The sequence below is a fragment of the Leptidea sinapis genome, chromosome 2 (genome assembly GCF_905404315.1).
Source record: "Leptidea sinapis chromosome 2, ilLepSina1.1, whole genome shotgun sequence".
Lineage (NCBI taxonomy): Eukaryota > Metazoa > Arthropoda > Insecta > Lepidoptera > Pieridae > Leptidea > Leptidea sinapis.
Genome location: NC_066266.1, coordinates 8406693 through 8431104, shown reverse-complemented (window position 1 = coordinate 8431104; position 24412 = coordinate 8406693). Strand labels below are relative to the sequence as shown.

The following is a 24412-nucleotide window of genomic DNA, read 5'->3' as shown; positions in this document are numbered from 1 at the left end:
CTCTCCATGGGGGGATAAAATGGTTTATTCCCACTATTCTAGATTGCCTCCCAGTATTAAAGCAATTTCAACGCCCATTTACGGCTAAAAATTGTTTCACTTAGGGGACTATATATTCAAAATAGAGAGTAATTGTCCAAAGAGTTCCTCACAGGAAATAAAATAAAATTCAAGACACATCTATATATTTATTCTCTTCTAAAATATAATACACAAGTTCTCTATCTAATAGCAACCATACAGAAAATATATAAAATTAAACTAAGTACCTAGAATATTCCGAAAAAATATAATATGAATACATTTGGTTATATTTAAACACTCGAAATCTAAGTAAATATAGTAAATGAACATAATTATTATAAGCTATTTATTACCATTAGGTATTTTGTTTACAGGAAACTTGTTGGTTGTAAACAACCAAATTATCATTTGTGAATATTGCAATGGCGTACATTCTGGACTAGATTTAAACATGTATATTATTGTAGGCCTTTTAATCATATTTTTTTTACAATACATATTGCTGATGGCACATAAAATTATGTACACACAACACAACTTACAATTAATTATATTGAATACCTGCGTTCTTTAATCAACATGAAACATAACCTAAAACTTTTCATTTCTTTCATAATAATTACACTCGTTTGTAACTCAACTTATACAATCCACACCATAGAATTCGGAAATGGTAAAAAATAAGAGTTTCCGAATAAATATGTCTCTTATTAAAAAGATCGTGATTAGCGTGCGCGAGGCCCACTGACCTGTGTAAATACAACTGGACAGGCTGTTCAATATGTTTGACAGCAAATTTTTTTGTGCGCGCCACTCGCGAGCGTCCAGAGAACTAGTTTTGACGTATAATACAAAAGGCTGCAAAGGAACGTACAATACTCTGAAGTATTCTGCAATTTGAATTAATTTCGTTCGATTTCCTTGTTATTTATACTTCAAGAATCATCATAATAAAGTACACATTTTTTATTGTAAATAGTTTCCCACAATCTATCGATGTTTGTTTAGCTGAGGTTGTCATTTGTTTTAGTACCGCAGACTCTCGCTACATGGCCAACAGCGCCAAAATGGCGCATATCAAACAGGCACAAAAGCAATTTGACAGTCGCCAGTCCAGTGGTATATAGTAGAGGTCAGAGGCAAGGCCTCATACTAAAACTGATTATAATTGGACTTCGCTGGAACGTAAAACCCCCTCCTGTTCCCCTTTCACCACCCCCGCGCTCGTCATTTTGCGTCACTACGGTTTGTAGTTTCACTAGGTATTGTTTTTTATATGTGACATTTTCGTGCTATAGCTGCTTAGTGCAGAATTTATTGGAGAAAGATTTTATTGTAACGTTTTAGCTCTTGTTGTTTATTGTTTTGTAGTTTCTGTTGTTCTGTGTCGCTATAATAATACTGTCAGAAAAATTAATAGGTTAACTTACTTTTTGTACTTAGTCCAGATTTTTTCATAATTATAATAATAATCATACTCACAACACCTTCATAAATAAATCCAAGTGATACTTGTTTTGCACACCGTAACAAAGCGACGATGTGACGTCATCGGCGTCAGGTCCACAAATAATTTGACTGAGTACCGTTAAAAAACCTATTTGAATAAGTAAGTAAGTAATAAAAAACATATTTGAAATAAAGTAATAATAGAATGGCTTCAAAATTTTTCACAGTCAAAGTCCAATATTTTTTTTCTACGAAAAATCATAACAAAAATTTTTTTCGAAGATAGTAAATGTTTTACCTTCGAAAGTACTTCCATGGCGTGGATGACAACTTTACAAGCAAACACTAGAATGTGATCCTGATTTATCTAAGGCCCTATTCATACTAGCGGTTGACCGCACGTAGGCTAGCCACATATTTAGAAAAACAAAGGCAAGAATTAATACTTTGAAAAAATTTAAAACACTATTGTAAAAATCTTATCCTAATATAGTTTGTGACATTATTTAGGTATGACACACAATTTGAACACATTAATAACGTAAAATAAATAATACGAATCACTCAAACACACGTTACCATCGGCTAAAAAGCTTAGATCATTAATACGTCTAGATAGATTATAACAGCTGTGAAAACGTCGAAAAAAAATTAAGTTGAGAGTTGATCTCTACTTGGAGCTATTCACGCACACAAACACACAGTGTCATACAAATCGCGAGTGTAAGATGTAGCTTGTCACGCACTCTAAACTAATATTCCTGGCCTGTTTTTATCGGCTGTCTAACAGCAAGGGACTATCTAGACGTATAAATTATCAAAAGCTAAAAGTTTTGTTCATCATCCAAGATGGATGACATAATCATAAAGGACTTTGCTAGTGCATTGGACAAACATACCAAGATTTTGGTGTGTGCCATCTGGACGGTTGGCTTGGTGGTAAGAACGGTGGGACGTATCCCTAGAGGAGCAGGTTCGTTTTTTTTATGGAATAGGAGGACAAACGAGCGTATGGGTCACGTGGTGTTAAGTTATCACCACCGCCCACTTTCTGTTGCAACACCAGAGTAATCACAAGAGCGTTGCTGGCCTTTAAGGAAGGTGAACGCGTTTTTTTAGTAAATGGATCGCGACTGAAATTAATTAATGGATTCCTCTGGTGTTGCAAGAGAAAGAGGCGGCGGTGATCACTTAACACCAGGTGACGTACGCTCGTTTGTCCTCCATTACCATAAAAAAATATCATTTTATCGTTTGGTTGAAATTAAATTTATCCTTTAAGCAGGCGTAGTCTGACTTAAGACTGTATAATATGTTATTTGTTTTAAGTTATATAGCATTTATTTATTATTATTTTTGAGATAAATAAAGTTTCTGAAATATATCGCAAAAATGTCAAAAACTCGTTGCCAGCGATGACATAAATCATTGGCGTGTAGGATAACTTGCGCAAGCATACAGTGAATTTGGAAGGATTAAAGAAATATGGAGGGTAGCTACTAGGTAAGTCGGTACTGGTTAGGAGCTGATCTAATTCCTGACCAACAGATATGTATGAAGCGTTTAAGCAAAAAGCAATCATATATCGTGAACTTATGTAAAGATCGTTAAGGATAAGAGTGGAGATAAGTAAGATTTATTAAATTTTAAAGTTTTTCTTATTATCTACCAATGGGTATATAAATATTGTAGTAAAATCTTAATTTACTTGACAAATGACCTAAAAATTATAGGTCTAAGGACGTGAAGATTCTGTACTAATTTTTAGCAAAGCCGAAGTTCTCCCATTTGTTTGAACACACCAATCTCTTGATCTACGTGACAGATTTGAATAATTAATTTTTGTATGTTTTTTTTTTTGATAATTATTACTGAAGCTAGAAGAAGAATAGTAGAAGTAAAATATATCGACACCTCAGCTCCAAAGTGTGTGTGTGTAATAATAAAAATGTGTATGTTGATTTAAAAGAGTGGTAATGATTATCTTGCTACTTCTTCTCATTAAGCTCAGCCCTTTACGAAGTGGTGGTAAATTCAATAAGAAAAATATTTTTTTCACATTCATAAGTGTCATTTCCGTAACCTACATGAAAAGTGGTTTTGATTTGATTTAACAATTAAGTATGAGAAATTGCTCAATAAACGCTAACTCATCATTGCCAAAGAGAAAGAAGTCGATAAGTGAATGCAGTATTTTATTACTTCCAATATTTCTTCATACAGTAACAACCCGGAATGGTTGTTTGAAATTTTTTTTAAAACCGTTTTCTAAACTGTTATCCTTTGGAACTCAGGTATTGATATGTGAAGTACGTTGGAAGAAAATCCACTACCTATCTATTATGGTCATAAAATACAAGTGAAACCGCGGGGCACAACTAGCAGATGTATTACAAGTCCTGATTATGTCATCATCAAATTTTAGTTTGTATAACCAATCATTATTCCACTACACAAGACATCCGTTACAATCTACACTATTAAATGGTAAACTTGTAATTGAGACACTTAGAATAATAAGGCTCAGAACGATAGTTTCATTCATAGTTCCTGTCAATATAGAAGTAACATTTAAATTAATGTGTGCGTGAGCGTCACGTACTTACACTCGCCAACACGCACACAGACAGCCGAATAATGTTGCAAGTGAATAAACATTTCCCTAAATCATTCAATTGTGACAAATACTAGATTATAATATGTAATAAGAAAGAAGAAATAAAATATAAATTTAGGATTAAATAAAAACAGCACGAATAAATTTTGTTGCAACAATTTTTGAAGTGTAACTTGTTACAATTGTAAATTGTAAAAAAAACATATTTTTAACTATTTCAAACAATATGGATATCCTACCCGAAGTTCTCGAGGGTGCAGAGAACGAATTCGGGATCATTTTTGAAATCCAAGATGGCCGCCGCGCAATATTATTATGTCAACAATATTGATATCGTATCCGAGGTTCTCGAGGGCGCAGAGAACAAATTTTGGGATTTATTTATAAATTCAAGATGGCCGCATCGTAAATATGTTTATGAGCTATACATAAGTATAGCGTGGTGGTTATAATGATTAGGGTATTAAAGCCAAACAGCTAAAAGGCATCTTTCGGAAATTGTTGTGCCACATAGAACTAAAATCGTTTAAACTCTGTGCTATTTAACACGAAACACTAGGAAACGTCAGTATTTTTATGTGTTCTTCTTTACTGCATAATATTAATACATCTGCTCCATCTTCACGGACTGATGATGCTAATGAGAATGAAAGTGACAGTTATATTATATATAACCAAGCTTGTAAATCTTAATATATATAAATCTCGTGTCACAATGTTTGTCCTCAATGGACTCCTAAACTAATGAACGGATTTTAATGGTAATTACTTCATGGAGTGCAGTTTGGTCTAGCTTAAGAGATAGGGTAGTTTTTATTTCGATTTGGGACCCATAAATATTTTTATTTTCAATATTTGTTTTGTATGGACATATTTTCTATGAGAGAATGTAGTGACGCACGGTTTGACAGTTCCGCTGTGAAACAATTTCATTCTAACAACAGGGAGCATATTTACGAAATAATTTTTGATGTTTTGAAATATAAAACAGTTGTTTTTTTACTATCTACAGAACAACGTCTGTCGGGGCAGCTAGTATATATAATGCAAATAGTTTCATATATGGCTGACTTTGTGGTTAGATCTCTATGTCACCATTTAAATGCCCCATGCGTTTCCAGTTGATGCATCCAATATACGATAATTTATATTTATACTGTTCATTCGTTATTGCTTTTTAAGAAATAATTTATAATATTTAAACACGACTTATATATTGGATGAAGCACCTTACAAACTAATTTGTTGTATATATTACAGTCAATGTATTATATTTGATGGAAAATATTGTTTCTTGTATGTTCTTCTCATGAGCTCAACTTTTTCGAATATATTATGGTAATATCAATATCTACCAATAAACACAAAAACAGCGGAGGAACTCCGGGTAAATAGCACTTTCATAGCTGGCAACATATTTTTTTAGTGGCGTCTGTTTTGCTTACAAAATATTTTGCCGTTTTGACGAATTTATTAGCTTAAATTATAAGTTGTGAAATAGTACTTAGGTTATTATGAGATGCGTTGTGACACTCTTTCACTGCACTGTGAGTCATTTTTCAATTATTTCAATTCAATTTCGCGCGCTGATTGTCATAGAACTTAACAGCGTGATACTGAGGCAGCGGGAAACGTATTTAGCCTTAAAAGGCCACATTGAAATTATTCGTTTCGCTTGGGCACGTTCTGAGCGTTATTATTCTAAGTTGAGACCATATTGTAGGTAAGCTACAAAATTTTAACTACCATAAAAAATTCTTAGATCTTCAAAATTATTACTACGTTACAAAAACTCAAACAATTGATTATTTTTTATTTTTTTAAAGTGATATGACCCTTCTAGGATTAATTGTACAAATTAAATTTGTAACCAAAATTTATGTACGATGCGGGGCCCACTTTAAAAAATAACAAATTGTTTAGATTAAATGAGCGACATCTCAAGTCAAATTTCTAATGTGCAATTATTGGGGTTGACAATGTTATCAACTGTAAAGTAGATCCTGTAGATGGAGCCACAACCTTTTTTACGTGAAGAAGGTGACGAACAAAGCTAGCGCGTGCGTCACCGCTCGCTTGTGAGTCCCTTCTGAATAGCCACACTGTCGGGGCCGCCGGGCGATTTCGATCGATACCTACACGGGAAGTGAGCCAGGCCTGGTCATACATAAAATATGTATTATTATATTTCAGTAAGTGTCAAATTTCATTATTTTCGCCACTTCTGTGATGCTGGTTGCTGATTGGTTCATATAAGATCGGTGGCTGTGCTGCTGGTTGCTGATTGGTTCATATAAGATCGGTGGCTGTGCTTCTGGTTGCTGATTGGTTCATACAAGATCGGTGGCTGTGCTTCTGGTTGCTGATTGGTTCATACAAGATCGGTGGCTGTACCGCTGGTTTCTGATTGGTTGATACAAGACCGATGACTACACCCACACCCCGTGCGGGTTTTTATTGGTGGGAGCGGCGTTCTCCAGCTGCCGCGGTGACCCGATAATCCTTCGTGCACTGCCTGACTTACACATGCCTGAAATATTATTATCTTTAAAATATAGCTTTCGAATTCCATTTTTTTAAGGTTTTTTTGATGTTACACATCTTTTGGCGCGTTAGGGAAATATTATCAGACTGAATTTTTGTAATGTAATGTACATATTTTTATAATAAAGTCCCAGTCGCTATTCAGGCATTATCTACAAATAAATTTAAATGTTTTAGTAAAAAATGTCTCCGTCGTAAATCTTCCTACTCCACAGCTGAATATCTAAGCGATCGGACAGCCTGGAACTAGATTATAATTATTTAATAGCAATAACAATGACAGTACAATTTTGCATATTTTATTAAAAAAGTGCGCTAAAAGGAATGCTGGGAGGGTTTCTCGCGCCGCTTCTCTCTCAGAGCGCCATTGGTTTCCGAAGCCGTGGTAGTGTTTGTAATTTGTAAGACATTGAAATTATGGGTGTAATATTTTGCGATGTTGGAGATTAGGGAATTAAATAATAATAAGTCTGACTTATATGTTCATTTATTACACCATGCAAGCGCTTATAGAACAGGAGAGATGAGTATGTGCATCGGTGTATAAAGGTAATTTTACTCTGTCCTTAGCGAAGACATCCTTAAGGCGATAGTTATACCTGTATTTCTTTTTAATTTTATTATTTTATTTCTTACTTCAGCTGCCATAAACCTATTGTATCAGTTTTAGATTAGAAAATGATGAGAGTCGTTGAAATTATGGATGCCAAATGATTTTTCTGAGAGATGTTTTTTTTAATGTAAAAATATAATAGTTTTGAAGTGTTAAATCCTGTAGATGCAGCCACAATCTGAAAGTTGAACAAGACATACAATATTTATCAACGATACGTCCCGTATCGTTCATGAAATTTGTGTTTAAATTTTATTTGTGCAATTAATCCCAGAAGTGAGGGTACTTTAAAAAAATAACAAATCTTTAAATATTACAAATACTGACCATCTAAAGGATGTCTCAGCTCATCCATACTTCCAGTCAAGCTTTGCAGGTTAGCTTCCTTCATCTCCTGCACTAAACGTTCAACCTGACGCTTCTTCTCCATAATGGCCGTCTCTAGCAGACCCACCTGTGAAGTATATGTCCACTAATTAAAATATTGAAATAATATTACTTAATCAGAATTTTACCTGCTATTTGTGTTTACTATCAACCTACGACTCGGTAACATTAACTGGCGGACTATCCGCGCGGCACAGTTTGAGGGCCACGGACAGTTAAGTTCGCCTTATCAAAGTTATCTCCATATTACTTAGAAACTAACAGTTTTTTGGTTCAGAACGTAATATTTGGAAGGAATTGTGTACTTTACTATTTGACTAGAAATACAGAATATATCCAGAAAAATTTTTCGAGTATCGAAACCTTCGATTATAATATTCTTATGAATATTCAACCGTAAAAAAAATAAAAGTTTCACAGTTCGCAGCGAAAACAACTAAAATTGTTTAGTATTCGCCGCGGCTATCGCTCGACTCCGTGGCCAGCCTAGCGAAACTCTCTAAGAAAAAAGCGATTCACTCGATTGTATGAAACGTGCAGTCATTGATAAATTGACAGATGACGGCTATCTTGTAAAAAAAATAGGAGATAGCCGAAATCCACTACGTTATAAGCAACTTATCGCTTTCAAACTTAGCCGGATTATACTTGCGGTCAATCGCGATACTATAATTACTATTACTCCAAACTTATGACAAATTATTGCACGTTTTATACTAAAATAAATTACAATTTTTACTTAGGCAGTCCCACTTTTTATTACGTAGTATTTGGGCGTTTCTTTTTTTATTTTTGTGTACCAAAGTCAATATTTGACGAAAAAGAAATATACAAATGTTTTACAAAATACAAAATGTTTATTTTCTTTAGCAAGTATGTACATAAATCAATTTTGCTCTTAATAGTGATTTTCATTATTATAACACTAGAAATAAGGGATTGCTTGTAACTAATTCTAGTAGGCTCCATAAGATACATAATAGCTTTAAGGGTAAATGTATACACTTCTACAATAAAGTCCCAGCCACTGTTCAGGCATTATCTATAAATAAATTTAAATGTTTTATAAAAAAATGGCTCTGTCGTAAATCCTATTACTCCACTGCTGAATATCTAAATGATCGGACAGCCTGGGACTAGATTGTGATTATTTTATAGCGACCTTACAATATTGTTTATTTTTATTGAAAAGAGCGCATAAAAAAAGAATGCTGGGAGAGTTTCTTGCGCCGCTTCTTCTCTCTCAGAGCGCCATTTGTTTCCGAAGCGGTAGTAGTATCTAGTAGTATAAGAAATGACATCAAAAAGAATTCTAAAGGAATCAATTTTGAGAAAATAAATGCCTTTTATGCCTTTTTATGCCAATATTCATCATTGGAGCCTCCTTAGAAGACTCCGCTCTTCCATAGGTTATTAATATTGATTATATTATTTACAGACAATCAAACTCTAACTTCTAAGAAGTATATCTAAAAAGTATGTATACTAAGAAATAAGGTGTGTAAGGTGTGTGTGTGTTATAAACATTGCATTGCATAGCATTGGGTGTGTTGTGAGTGATAAGTAAGGTGTGAGAGGTATAATGAAGTGTGTGTGAGTCAATGTGTGTTTGCGATCAAATGAGTGAATGTTAAATTAATATTATGATTGTGTTAAACGTTCTTCAGTTTCTGTATAAGTGAGTGAATTTATCCAACTTACTAGCATTTTTTTACATTGACAAAGTGGTTTTGATATTGAAAGCTAATTGATACTTATGGGTTATCTTGTAATCTTAGTTCATTTGACCATTATATTTTTTTAAAGTTCTCATAAAAAGCAAACTGATTATTGCTAAATGTTATTAATTTGTCTCAGCTTGAGCATCTTAATGTTCCACTGAGTAAAATATAATTCCTTTTGTTTTCATAATATTTATTTTCTACTGAGTTACGTTTTGGCCATGCGACTCTAATATCTTTTACATTAAAATGTCATCACGTAAATGCAGTATAGAAATAGAACTAAATATCAATGCTAAGTACAGATCTTTTATATTTTATGAATGCAACTTGTCGTGACAGTGACACCCTTGAAAAAAGGGTTTTTAAATTAAAATAATTAACTGTTTCTACATAAATAAATGTAGCAGTTATGAAGCAGTAAAATAATAAGTCGATTTCATGTTTATTCATACAAAAAATTAATTAAAAGCATGTGCATTTGTTTCAGTCGCCCGCGCGGGTCGTTGGTAAATTTCGCCGGTCGCTTCGTCATTTGCCGCGGCGCGTGACTTAATCGATAATTTCGATACATTAATTCTTCGCACCGCGCAATTATTCGCTACAGTGTGTGCACCCACTTGCATCGCATTTATACGTTTAGTTTTAATATGGCATACATATATTCGTCTATTGTACAAATTCAAATATTTTTATTCAAAATAGGATGTGACATCATTATTTTGAATAAAAATATTATTACATTATTGAAAGTCAAAAAAACAACCACCGATTCCACAACAAATGCCTCAGACCTGAGAAGTATGGGCGCAACCAACTCAGCGGGTTTTCTTTTTCATCAAAAAAATATGTTTACAAATTAATATTGTACAATTAAACTTATTATTTAATAGCCTGAGGGCGGTCGCTCCATTCCCAATCTGTGGTATCATTAAGGAAGTCATTTATGTTATAGTAGCCTTTACCACACAAACGTTTTTTAACAATTCTTTTGAATAACGTAATACTTTTGTTTTGAACATTCTCTGGGATCTTGTTGTAAAAGCATATACATCGCCCCACAAAAGACTTACTAACTCGACTTGAGCCGAGTAGTAGGCATTATAAGCATTTGTCTGTTCCTGGAGTTAACATTGTGGTTATGACAGTTTCAAGCAAATTCACTTATGTGCCTATGAACATACATTACATTATCAAGAATATATTGAGAAGCAAGATGTTAATTTCTTTGAATTTTCCTTTAGGACCTAGGTTATAAATAGCGCGAAAAGCCCTTTTTTGCATCACAAATATTGTATTAATAATGGCAGCGTTGCCCCATAGCATTGTCTATACGTTTTGGTACAAACTTAATTTGAAAATTTATATACATATAATTATTATATTGTGTATAAGTTATATTCTTAATTTTGTTCTGATCACATTCGCTTAGTCAAATTACTTTAGTTTTCCAAAATCGCCTCATATATTCGGCGCTTGCGCACACATACTTGTAAAAGAATTCAACAAAAGTGCTGTGAAAACAATAATACTATCAAATTAAAATAAACTTTATTCAATAAGGCTTAAACTAAGCGCTTTTGAACCGTCACTATAAATATTTCCTTTAAATTACTGAATTTACCATATGTTCGTAAAAAGTTGAGCTCGCGAGAAGAACATACAAGAAACTCAACGGCCACTCTTTTCAATCAAATAGAGTATTTTACAATGGACGTAATACACATAACAAATTAATTTGTAAGGTGCTGCATTTAATATATGAGTCGTGTTTAAAGAATATAAATTATTTCATGAAAAATAATAAGGAATTACCTGTATAAATATAAATTATTGTATATTGGATGCATCAACCTTTAGAGCTTGAATTCATTGTCTGTGTAAGGATGCTTCGTGAACATGATGGTCGTGATTACTGTCACAATTAGTAATTGCATCCAACAAACACCTCGACCGACCTGGCACCACAAACACAACATGGACCAGCCATCGTAACCTTCGCGCATATTTGAGGGAAGGAGACGACCCGGCACACGACCACAGAGCAAGCCCACAAAAATTCTATATAATGCAATCATTAAAATATATTTATAGCAATAAAGTACAAAATATTGTTTTAAGGCAGTGTTGCTTATTTAAAACATTTCTTAAGTTTAATTGTACTATGTATAGTGCAATTCCATCTACTAGGCTCCGTAGAATTGCTAAATCTTTTAAAGTGGACTGTGTTATATTTTATAATAAACTCCCAAATGATATTAAAATATTACCAATTAAAAATTTAAATGTATGTATGTAATAAAGTCACTTCTATCGCTATAAAATAATCATAATCTACTCCCAGGCTGTCCGATCACTTAGATAACTCAGCTGTGGAGTAATAGGTTTTACGACAGAGCCATTTTTTTATAAAACATTTTAATTTATTTATATTTTTAGATAGAAGCTGGTGGAATTTATTTCTAAGATACTACAGGAACTGAAAAAAAATTTTTGATATCACGTCTGCTTTTAGCGACGATCCGATCGCAGAATGACACTACCCTAGCGTTGGCATCATCTGGAATAGCAGCGACTTTGTTGGTTAAGAATGTAAATAGAAGAGACACCAGCTTGCAACATCGCTAAATTGGTGGAGATAACATTCTGTTATCCGGCAAATTCCGTCAGACTCTTCCGGTTATTCCACGATCAACTAAACGTGTGTTTGAAATCATTGTGGCGATATTTTTACTCACATTGACAGCTAATACGCGTGTACTTTTACAACAAAATCACGGTGCAGATGCGTTTTCAAAACAATTGTTACATAATGGCGATGCTAAAATTGCAGCTAACATCTCCATTGGATTTATCAACGGAGGAGCTTAATCAGCATGTTTATCTTGACATAGCGCACCAATTCAAAAACCATAATTGGACGTAATTAAAAAAATCGTTCCAAACCAGAATCATGTCACAATTGAGTTAAGAACACAAACTGGTCACGTGATTCATATAAACGGACTGACAAAAAATGGAAACCCTACTGTCACTCTTTAAATGGCATCATGACTTAGTGGCCCAACCCACATGTATGGAATACACTAATATTTATTAAATTTTAAACACGAATTCCTTAAAATGTGCACTCTAATTTTAAGGTTTTCAGGAACTACGTCCAATTAGTTGAGCGAAAGAACAATGTTAGAACCAAAAAACAGAGATGTCGATAACCTCAACATGGCACATTCAAAATTTTATCCCAGGACAGTATTTTTCCTTTAAGTCTATAGATACTATTATCAATCAAAATGATGTGGTAACTTATTCTACAGAATTTCACAATTCACTAGAATTATTTCGATTACCAACTCATAATTTACAACTAAAAATTGGTTTCGTTATTATCATGTTGCGTAACATTAATCTACCTCGGTTATGCAATGGACTGTAAAGAAACTCAGGAATAATGTCATTGAAGCAACAATTATAAAAGAAAAAACAAAGTAGAACATGTTTTAATTCCACGTATTCCGAAGTTTTCAACAGAATTGCCGTTCGAGGTCAAGCGACTACAGTTCCCCTATGCACCTGTGACAGGCTCCTTTGCACAGGATGCCGGCAAGATTACGGGTACTACAACGGCACCTATTTCTGCCGTGAAGCAGTAATGTGTAATTACTGTTTCGGTCTGAAGGGCGCCGTAGCTAGTGAAATTACTGGGCAAATGAGACTTAACATCTTATGTCTCAAGGCGACGAGCGGAGTTGTAGTGCCGCTCAGAACTATTGGGGTTTTTCAAGAATCCTGAGCGGCACTGCATTGTAATGGGCTCAATATATCAATAACCATAAGCTGAACATGCTGCTCGTCTCGTCCCTTATTTTTATAAAAAAAAAACTGGCTTTTGCAATGACCATAAACAAATCGCAAGGCCAATCATTGGAAATTTTCAGAATTAATTTAGAATTTTCGTGTTTTTCGCATGGTCAGCTGTATGCGGCATGCTCGCGTGTAGGGAAACCATCTTCGCTATTATTTTATTTATGCTCAAAAATTTAACAAGAAATATAGTTCACAAACAAGCATTAACTTAAATACATAAATTAAACTACATAACTAAAACATTTTAATTAAATTACATTTTAAATATTTTCAATGAATGTCTTATTCCTATTCATACCACGAACTTGTGGATTTTTTTTTATCATGATCAAGTAAATTAGTAAACATTTTAAAATAGAGCAATTAGTAACACAGTGAAATTAATTTGCAAATGAGACTTAACATCTTAAGTCTTAAGGTGACGAGCGCAATTGTAGTGCGGCTCAAAATTTTTGGGTTTTCCAAGAATCCTGAGCTGCACTGCATTTTAATGGGCAGTGCGTATCAATTACTACAGCTGAACGCCTGCTCGTCTTATCCCTTTTTGTCATAAAAAATAGTCAAAGAATTCGTTCTTGAACAACTGCCTGGCCGGTGCTACTCTAGTGCAGAATAGATCTAAGTCTACTAGCTTATCAATTTTATTAAAGTCTACTCACACGCCACAAGGAATTAGCCTGTATTTAGAGTTAACACTGGTGTATGTGTACGATCTTGTACCTAAATCGCATATTGTATTAGTTGTACTTGTCAGCAGTTTACATATACACACGATTTTATTAATTAGTTCGCACAAAAGCAGCAAGACAATCGCGCGTTCATCATTAAGCATGAATAATTTATCAGAATAAGCAATATAATTAAAAAATTATCAATCGATATTATAAATAACATTTTAAATACTCGAGTATTAATTTCATAGCAATACAATGAAATAGCATTTATCAATTATCACGAAAAGAGTGTAGTGTCAATCAAGGAACCTAAATATTTTTTGGTCCTTCGAGCATGTATAATATTTATGGTAACAGGCGTATCTCACTCACCTCCCGTTTCAAGTTCTCTGCTGTGAGGTGGTTGATCTCTGTGGCGTGCTTCGCCTGCTGGATCTGTGTCTGAAGATTTTCCATTTCAGCCAGCATCGACCTCTCCAAAGCTTGTCTGTAACATAACAGGAAAAACTCTATTAGCCTCTGGTTGGAACGGTATACATAACAAACATCCCGACTTCCTATCACGTGTCTCGCCAATTTGCCTCCTCTTATGTAAAAGAAAGCGCGTAAACACACCTATTAGCCGGCAACACTTCTCTTTTATTGCAAGAGAGAGTGGACATCTTTTTTTTATGACAATATGGGACGAGACGAGCAGGACGTTCAACTGATAGTAATTGATATGCCCTGCCCATTACAATGCAGTGCCGCACAGGACTCTTGAAAACCCAATAATTCTGAGCGGCAGAACACTTGCGCTCGTCACCTTGAGACACAAGATGTTCAGTCTTATTTGCCCAGTAATTTCACTAGCTACGGTGCCCTTCAGACCGAAATACAGTAATGCTAATACATAACTGTTTCACAGAAATAGGCGCCGTTGTGGTACACATAATCTAGCCGGCATAGTGTGCAAAGGAGCCTCCCACTGGTGAAATCTACATTAAGAATTGAAATTTAGGAAGTGTGGTGTCTTTCAAAACAGGCATTAATTGCTTAGCGGAGGTCACTAACCCAAATTATGTTAATGTTTGTTTAAAATAATGTCAATAAATATATTTTTGATTTGATTTTGATTATTTGGACATCGGTGTTCATGAGATTCAAATTCAAATATTTTTATTCAAATAGGACCCACCCATTCAAAAGAGACTGCCTCAGACCTGAGAAGAATGGGCGCAAGAAACTCAGCGGGCTTTTTTTTAAATATAAAATATGGATTACAATGTGATATCGTACGATAAACATTTATAATTAAAGAGCCTGAGGGTGTTCGCTTTATTCCCAGTCCGTGGTGTTATTAAGAAAATCGTTTATGCTATAATAACCTTACCCACACAAACGTTTTTTAACAATTCTTTTAAATTTCGTAACACATTTGTTTTGTACATTTTCTGGGGTCATATTGTAGAAGCATATACATCGCCCAACAAAAGACTTACTAACTCGACCCAACCGAGTAGTAGGCATAACAAGTTTATGTTTGTTCCTCGTGTTAACATTATGAATGTCACAGTTTCTAGAAAATTCCTCAATGTGCTTATGAACATACAGAACATTATCAAAAATGTATTGAGAAGCAACAGTCAAAATGTTTATTTCTTTAAATTTTTCTCTTAATGATTCTTTAGGACCTAGGTCAAAAATCGCGCGAATAGCCCTCTATAGAGATCGGGTAACCCTCCGGTAAAGCTCCGCTTCCATAAAAATAAAACTGAAACTCACCTGTTCTCTTGTTGCCGAGAGCTGATCATCCTCTGTTCATTGTGTATATCTTCCAACAGCTTCCGTATTTTGTTCTTGCACTGCAGCAGTTCAGTCTCACAGTTCGCCAGCTTTGATCTCAACAGTACTACTTCCGACTTCAAGGTCTTCTCATTTTGTTTTACGATTTCACTCTCTTCCTCCACATAATTTAGTGATTGAATCTTTAAAGAATTAGAAGCAATATTAAAATATATTATGAAAGAGAGAGAGAGATTTTGGTAAGATTAAATGAATTTTTATTTCGAACAAGCGTTACTTATATCAAACTAAATAAAACCACGGACGAGTAAAAAATAAGGACTCCGTGTCACTTTACATAACAGTGAGGCACCATAACAAGCCAGTAAGCCGATCGGCCGCCATTATGAGATTTACCATCTTCTGTGAGAGATCAGTTTGCGTCGCAATAAAATATTTTAAAAATGCCGTTGTGCGTTGTGAAAAAGTGTAAAAACAATAATATAAAAGTATTTGTGGATATATGATTATCTAAGGGAGAAAAAATTGTGTTACTGGTATACCCCGTAACTTCACACACACTAGCATAAAGGTGCTTCACTTGCTAATATCACGGCGCGGAGTCCTTCTTTTATACTAGTCCGTGAATAAAACCAGTCCAGTCGGACCTGCACGCGAAGAGTCTGTACCATCGTAAAAAGAACTCAAATCAAATCGCCGAAACAACCAAATCTGACCTGTAGCACTCAACTCTAAGGGCTATATTTCATCGGGACACCACAGTGGCGCAAACTGTCACGTCACCGGGGTGTCCGTAAGCTACGAAACTAGACACCATACAGACACCAGAGTCATGACGCGTCCGAGCTGGTCGCGCCACCAAACTAACTAAGTAACCCTATAAAAGCTGTAAAATTTTTGTTGGCAGCGGCGACTGGTTGCTCCACCGTAGTGTGCTATTGAAATATAGCCTTAAAAGGCACACACCGCGCGAATCACACAAAATTGACTTCAGTTGAGGTCAGTAATAATAATTAGGTACGCCAGGAAACCGGATCGTTCGTCTCTCTACAATTTGTGCTGACAGGATTTAATATAAGGATCATAATAATTATATTTATAATTCACAAATAAAATTCGCGTTGTGTTCGAGTGCTCTTCCAACTGAGCTAACCGTTCGAGTGACGTATCCGACGACGACATAAAGTAGATCCCGTAGATGAAGCCACAACCAGCGAGTTGAACAAGGCATACGAGATTTTATGTAGATTTATAATTTTGTTTTCAAATTTTATTTGTGAATTATACATACATACATACACACTCAGGCCTTGTTCCCGTCGGGGTAGGCAGAGACAATAGAATGCCATTTGCTTCTATCCTTACAAACCTCACGCGCTTCCTCTACATTCATTACTCTTTTCATACATGCTCGCCGATTGCGGTGCTTCGGACCTCTCCTGTTCTCAAAATGTCCCCAATTTGGTCGACGAATGTTCTACGGGGTCTCCCGTGACCGACTTGCCCACACACACTTGCCTTATATATTTGAAATATAAATATAATTATTAAAATCCTTGAAGATACATACTAATAGCGCATGTAGGCATTCATATGTTTTCATTGTTATAGCTACATTTAACCGATGTAGTAAGCGATGACCGTCGGTCGGGCACTAAATATCTGTATCTTAATGAAGATCCGTTTACCTGTTCTGTACTTATCCGTAGCTGATTATCAGCAGAACTTATTTGCTGTTGAATCAGCTCAACCTGTCTCTCTTGTTCTCTTCCCTTGTTCTCCCAAAACCCAATTTCTGCATCATACTGTAAATACAAATTAAGTTAAAATTAATATCCAATAATTTTCCAATTTTTTGTTATATATGATAATATACGGCAATTGTGAATGTAGTCAAAAAATGATTACACATATTACGAAGGCGGCACTGAAAATTTCGGGAGTCAAGGAAGTGACACAACATTACTATTTAAAAATGTATTTATTGCTTTTCGAAGTATTCTCCGCGAAATTTGACACATTTTTCCATACGATGGAACCAATCATTGAAGCAACCAATCCATTCGGAAGTTGGGGTCTCCAAAATGGCCGTTGTAGGCGTCCACAGCTTCTTCAGATGATGAAAATCTCTGACCACGCAATTTATTCTTTATTTTAGGGAGAGTATAGAAATCATTAGGGCTTAGGACGGGGCTGTACGGCGGATGGTCTAATAATTCTGTTTTCTTGCTCTAAAAACTCTTTTACGATGTAATTCTAATTGAATTACTGTACAATTTAAATAAAATACTTTTCAAAGTATTATCTTTATTAACTTTTACGCAAAAACTTAATTTTAAATACACGCGTTTTAATCCTTTGAAAACTATTTTACTAAAATGTGTAACACTCGCGTTGATCAAAAAAAAATCTATACTCTACAATATTCCCACACATGGGAAACATCTCATCATCATCTGGACATTGTATACTTAAAGGACACCTATCCAAAATTGGGCACCCATTCTCAAAGGTATCGTAAAAGGCGACTAAGGACATTCACCAGTAGGAGGCACCTCTGCACAGGATGAAGTTAATCATTTGAAACAAAAGTACCCAGTCAAAATTTATTCCTCGTAGCGTGAACCATCTAACAGTAAAATTTTTTATGAGAAAATGTGCTAAGAAGTTCATTTGAGGGAAAGTGATACGTCCTGCCCATTGCAAAGCAGTGCCACTCAGGGTGTTTGAAAAAGTAAGAAATTCTGACCGAAAAAAATAATTTTGAGTTACAGTTCTAAGTATGGAAAACCCCCAAAATTTATTGTTTTTTTATATTTTTGTGTGAAAATCTTAATGCTTTTCACAGAATACATCTACTTACCAAGTTTCAACAGTATAGTTCTTATAGTTTCGGAAAAAAGTGGCTGTAACATACACGGACAGACATGACGAATCTATAAGGGTATATATTTGGCTACGGAACCCTAAAAAGGTGCTACTTAAATTCTATTTAATCATTAGCTTACCTTTATTAAGTCAACTTGCTGTGTAGACAGTTTTTCCCTCTGATAGTTCACAAGTGACACGAGCTCCCTGTACTGACTATTATAACTGACAGCTTCCGGATTCCTCTCTATATCATCAGGGACGTTTACTGGCGACATGTGATTAGGTTGTGTTCTTGAATGGCTCGGAGACTTCCGTAGACCCTGAGTTAGTGGTGGGGGTGACCTGTATGGCGGAGGTGGGTCTCTGAAGAAAATATATACTGATTAAAAAGTTATCAATCTCAATTGGCAATTATTCAAAATTAATATTCCAAATAGGATATAATATTACTTATTGAAAGTCAAAAACGACCACCCATTCCAGTAGGTATGCCTCAGACCTGAGAAGAACAGGCGCAACAAACTCAGGGGGTTTTATTTTTTATACAAAAATATGCTTACAATGTAAAATCGTAATTATATAATTTAATAGCCTGTGGGCGGTCGCTCAGTCATTTATGTTATAGTAACCTTAACTATAACAAAAATGACTGAGCCTTTATTATAAATACTTACGTTTTTCCCCAAAATACTTTCTAATGTCGATAACACCAAACACCAGCTTAATGGCAGTAAGTGACTACTTTCAAAATGAATAGTCAGTTGAAATGAATTTTTGAAATCAGCCTAATGGCCTGGGTACACATAGTGCCAAGGTACAACAGATTCCCCTATATACCAATTTAAAAACCGTATTTAGAGAAAATATTACAAGATTATTTGTAATTTTACCTATAAGGCGGAACATCTTTAATCATTGTGCTATCTGGCTCTGGAGTTTTAGCCTGTTGAACCCCTTTCACTACTCCCACAGGATTATTAGATGGTGTATTTACATTATTTAGTGGTCCCGTATTTAATTTATTTGGTGAGCTCTGCTTGTCTTGTACATTTGACTGGGGTGTGCTTTGATGCCTAAAGAAAAGATAAAGCATATTGTGACATACAAAATAGTGAACTTTAAATGATAGAAATAATATTGACACACTCTTACACAAATTATCTTGCCCCAAACTAGGCATAGCCTGTAATATGGGTACAAGACAACAATATATTTAATACAATATACTTACTTAAACATACATAAATACATATAAACATCCATGACTCAGAAACAAATGTTTGTTTCTGAGTCATGGATGTCCATATTCATCATATAAATGTTTTCACCTGCCGGAATTCGAACCTGGGACCTCTAGCGCAGTAGGTAGGATCGCTAACTACTGGGCTATAGGGGTCGTCAAATGTACACAAATAATCAACATATAATTAATTTTTTATTGATATTAGCTTAGATAATTTATAAATCTAGATAGAGTGTCTTGCTGTTAGCCAACACATGACAATAGGCCAGGTTGATTACTTTAGTGTGCATGGCAGCTACATCAAACACTTGAGATACACCAGTAATTTTTATGTGTGTGTGTTTGCGGGATATAGAGGTTAACAGTACAATATTTTGACAGCTGTCATAGTCTATCTAGATGTATAAATTATTGTAAGTTATAAGAATTAATGAAGATATTATAAAAAATACATACACATTTCCTAGTGTTGGTTTAGTGTTGCTATTATTCTGTAAATTTTTTTGGTTATCGCTATCCGATCTTCTCAATATAAATTGAATGTCATTAGAATATTCTCCCCACTTCATTAATATCTGTAAAAAATATCAAACAAAAATATTTAATATTCACATTTTGTAATGCATATAAATAATATTACACAAATTATATAGCCCAAACTAGGCATAGACATCCATATACTAAATGTTTATATGAATGCATTCAGCATTCATATAAACAACACACATAGACAGACACCAAGCTTATATTATCTGTGTTAACATTAAATTAACAAGTGATTACGGTAATAATCCGTGCGGAGATAGAACACAGATTTATTTTCTTATTGTTTGATAATAATGGACAAAGACTATTATATACTATTACTTATATAAATCATTTATTGTGTTAGTTATAAGTTAATATTACTTTGTTGAATATATTTACGTAAAATATTTACAAAAAGAGTGAAAACGAGGGTGAGGAAGGATTTCATGGAGGTGGGGAGGGGGATTAAAGGCATTAAGTAAGTATTGTGTAATATGTAGATGTACATTCATATGTTATTTGGTAGATTTCTCGTGACAGACAACATCAATCTTGCTTAAATGCAACTGCTTGGGCGGCGACATGGGTCGGGTCATTCCCTTCTCTAAAATATGGTCAAGGGAGGTGATGGGTGGTCCATGTGTCATGCTCGTGAACATCTGTGGGAGTGGTGTGTGTGAGGTGTGCTTCATGTTTTTTATTTCCATTTAGTTTTATTTCCTTTATTTAATTATCTTAAGGTTAAAGTTATTATATATTTTATTTAATAAAATGCTCACATAATGTCATTATTTTTTACGGTATGTGTGGATTGTTGCATCTACTGTACTCAATAACATGTGCTTATAATTATTAATTTTTTTTTTGACTTACTCATGTAAACCTTTCTGTTTTTGATGTTTGATTATTTTTGTTTTGTCACTTTGTATATATTGTAATTGAAATGTTTTGTAAATTGTATTAAAAATAAGAACTTGTAAAACCTAATCTGTTTTGAAAAGAGCAACCTTAGAGTTTCTTGCTCATTCTTCTATGAGGAAAACTGACTTGCAAATGAGCTATATGAAAAAAATACATTTTTCAAGTGTAATATGATTTACCTATGAAATAAAAATATTTTTGATTTGAAAAGGGGTAGCCAATCAGTTTATAACTACTTTCTTAAAAATCATGGCTAGTAGTATTAAAATATGATGATACAGAAAACATTCTAAAAATTAAAACTTAATATTCCATTACTAACATTTATTTAATCTTGTGCACAGTTTGACATACTAACAAAGACTTAATAGAAATAAATAAAACAATCACACACACACGCAAACACACACACACACATTTACACACATACGCACACATACACACACACACAACACATACCTCTTTTTAGTGAGTTTGCTAATTATGTTTAATAATGTATAGCCTTTCGGAAGGACCTAGCCTCTGCAACTCAGGGTATCCTATCGCAGAGGGTAGGGCACAAAACATTTTGTACCACATATTATTAGTTGAATAAATGATTATTATTATTATTATTAATCTATCTGGAGTTTCTGGGGGCTTATATCCATAATGTATGAGTTAGTAGGCAAGCAATTAAATATCTATGTTAAATTGTTAATGAATACTCACTAGTAAAAAATACTCAACCACCAATAAGAAAATAAAAACTGCTGTACACAAGTTATTAATAGGCTCTGTAAGAAAGTCAATTATAAAATTGTTATAACACTCAACTCATTCATCGTAGCTACCTAGCATCCCGATTGTCGAAAAACCATACAGAGAAATATATTCTTCATCATCTAAGAACTATTTGCATTTACAGGAATTCAAAGCCAGGGGTTTTCAGTACTGGGCTGATTCATCTCCTCATCATCACCATTTTTCTTTATTTTGTGTGTATGTGCACAATATATTATGTTTATAAGAGAAGTGTGTGAATTCTTAAATCTAATCAAGAATTATATCACTAACCTTCAATGGATATTCCTGAGGAGCTAGCAGTCTTTCATTGTTCCTCCATCTTTCTATTAATGTAAACCTTCCTACTTTACCAGTAGCATGGGCCAGTGCAAAGACTACATCCTAGAAACAAATATAACAATTAATGACTCATCTCATAGTATAAATATAAATATTACACAAATTATCTAGCCGAAACTAGGCATAGCATAATGTGAGTGCAAGAGATCAATATATTGAATACTAATATACTTTATAAAACAGACACACATAATATTCATCTAAGAACTGTTTGCAACAACAGATAGTCAAAACTGGGGCTTTTAGCTCAGTAGTCAGGTTCAGTTTAACTTAGTAGTTGGGAGTAATATCTTAGTAACCCTATATAAAACACATTTAGAACTTGAAGTAGTCTAGATCCTGAAAATTTTGCAGTATCAAGTTTGTTTTCAAATAAATAATGATTTTTAATCAAAATTTCTCGACTCATGTTATAATGCTTATGTGTGGAATTAAATACGTTTTATTTTCTCACCTGACATGTAGTGGTTTCAGTTACTCCACAAACGATCCTTTGTATGCCCTCGACCCAGACCTTCAGCTCCATTAATTTGAGACAAAACACTACACACAACGAACTAGTTTAACATTATTGCGAGTCTTGTAGCACAGACTACCCGTTAGAATAAATAGTAAATAATCAAGATAAATTAATTAGGATGTCATTAAACATCCCAATTCTCAACCCAACCATACACAATTATTATTATTTTTAACGTAGATTCGGACATTGGCTAGGCATCATAAGACAGCTGACGCCTGACACTTGGTAGGAACCTAACAAAGAGAATTTAAGCCTTACATTTACTAAGCAACAGCCGTCAAATGGCTAAACATTTCTTTTTATTTCTACTCCTATCAAGGAGCTGGAGCTTGGCGGTAGGGGTGAGTGCTTGTAACAAGTGTTAAGATAAATTTCTTACTATTAACTTTCTTTTCGTGTGTCTTTGCTACACTTTAATTTCTAATGATTATCTAATTGGTAATTTGTGTGTTTATATAAGTGTGCTCTCTCATTAATTCTATTGCATTTGTGTAAATATGATCGGTGGCATCCCTCTCCCCAATCCCGGTGGAGATTATGCTTCTTATCAAAATTCATATAATATTCCATCCCTCATGGATATGGGTTTGACCCGACCTTCCAGAAAAATATAAAGTGACGTATATTAATAGAGATTGATAATACAGCTATTTGGACTCCAACCCCAACCGTGGTAGGTACTAGCATTCATCGGACGCTAGCTCCCAGCCAGCTTTTGCCAACTATTCAGTGTAACAAATGCTGCAGATTTGGGCATGTTGCTACGCAATGCTGGTCAAAAGAGTGATGTTTCATCTGCGCTGAACCTCATGCTGATATTAATTGTACGAGTATATTTCTGACCCCTACCTCTGTCTTGTGCTCCGGTAGCCTAAAGCCACGAATTCAAAATCCCCTGAACATTCGAGACAAAAATCTATCAAACTAGTGATGTCACAAGAGAATATTTCCTAGTGAGAAAATCCTTTGCCGATTTTTCTCAATCTTAGGAATATGTTATATGAGAACTCTATGTATGTGGCGGAACATCTTACCCATGAGATTAAGTTTGCATGCGGCTTCGCGTTCGAAAGCTAAAGAACTTGGGCTTAAAATTCATATGGGTACGTGACTCCAAGATATACAAGTGGAAAGATGAGCAGTCCGGCTATATGTATACTAACGACACTGGCTAATAAAATAATTTGTCATAGTGACGCTTAATTTGGAATTATTTATACCAAGGGGCACCCTAAGCTGTCTTTATCAAAATTTAAGAGGATTAAATACCAAAACTATTGAACTTTTTAAAAATGTCGTATGCTGTTACTTTGATAATTATAATAGTTTTTACAGAAACATAGCTAAACAGTAGTTTTTCTAATAGTGAATTATTTGATGACCGTCATTTACGCGTGATTGAGAAAGCAGAGGGTTTCACAGTAAAAGGCTGGTGAGTGGGATCCTTGACCTATTTGCAGCACCTCTTTTGAACAAATAGCTTAGTAAACAGTATAATTTATGTCATTAAATAATCCTTC

General features: G+C 34.4%; 1 protein-coding gene across 1 annotated transcript; it reads right to left on the bottom strand.

The window, feature by feature from the left end:
• Positions 1-168: 168 nt before the first annotated feature.
• Positions 169-23102, bottom strand: LOC126976088 (ras association domain-containing protein 8). Its single transcript, XM_050824278.1, has 10 exons — positions 22824-23102; positions 22301-22411; positions 20252-20370; positions 19443-19625; positions 18690-18915; positions 17370-17486; positions 15661-15863; positions 14269-14383; positions 7575-7701; positions 169-6620 (listed from the first exon to the last, which is right to left on the bottom strand). Exons 1-10 carry the CDS (start codon positions 22893-22895, stop codon positions 6520-6522), a joined length of 1374 nt encoding a protein of 457 aa, XP_050680235.1. The 5' UTR covers positions 22896-23102; the 3' UTR covers positions 169-6519.
• Between the last annotated feature and the right edge of the window lie 1310 nt (positions 23103-24412).

Excerpts from the sequence above, each read along its gene's own strand:
- LOC126976088 (XM_050824278.1), bottom strand. The coding sequence starts at position 22,895 with ATGGAGCTGAAGGTCTGGGTCGAGGGCATACAAAGGATCGTTTGTGGA. Across the intron at positions 17,487-18,689 it reads AGCAAGTTGACTTAATAAAG|TATGATGCAGAAATTGGGTT; the intron begins GTAAGCTAATGA and ends TTGTATTTACAG. Across the intron at positions 15,864-17,369 it reads TACGGATAAGTACAGAACAG|ATTCAATCACTAAATTATGT; the intron begins GTAAACGGATCT and ends AATTCTTTAAAG.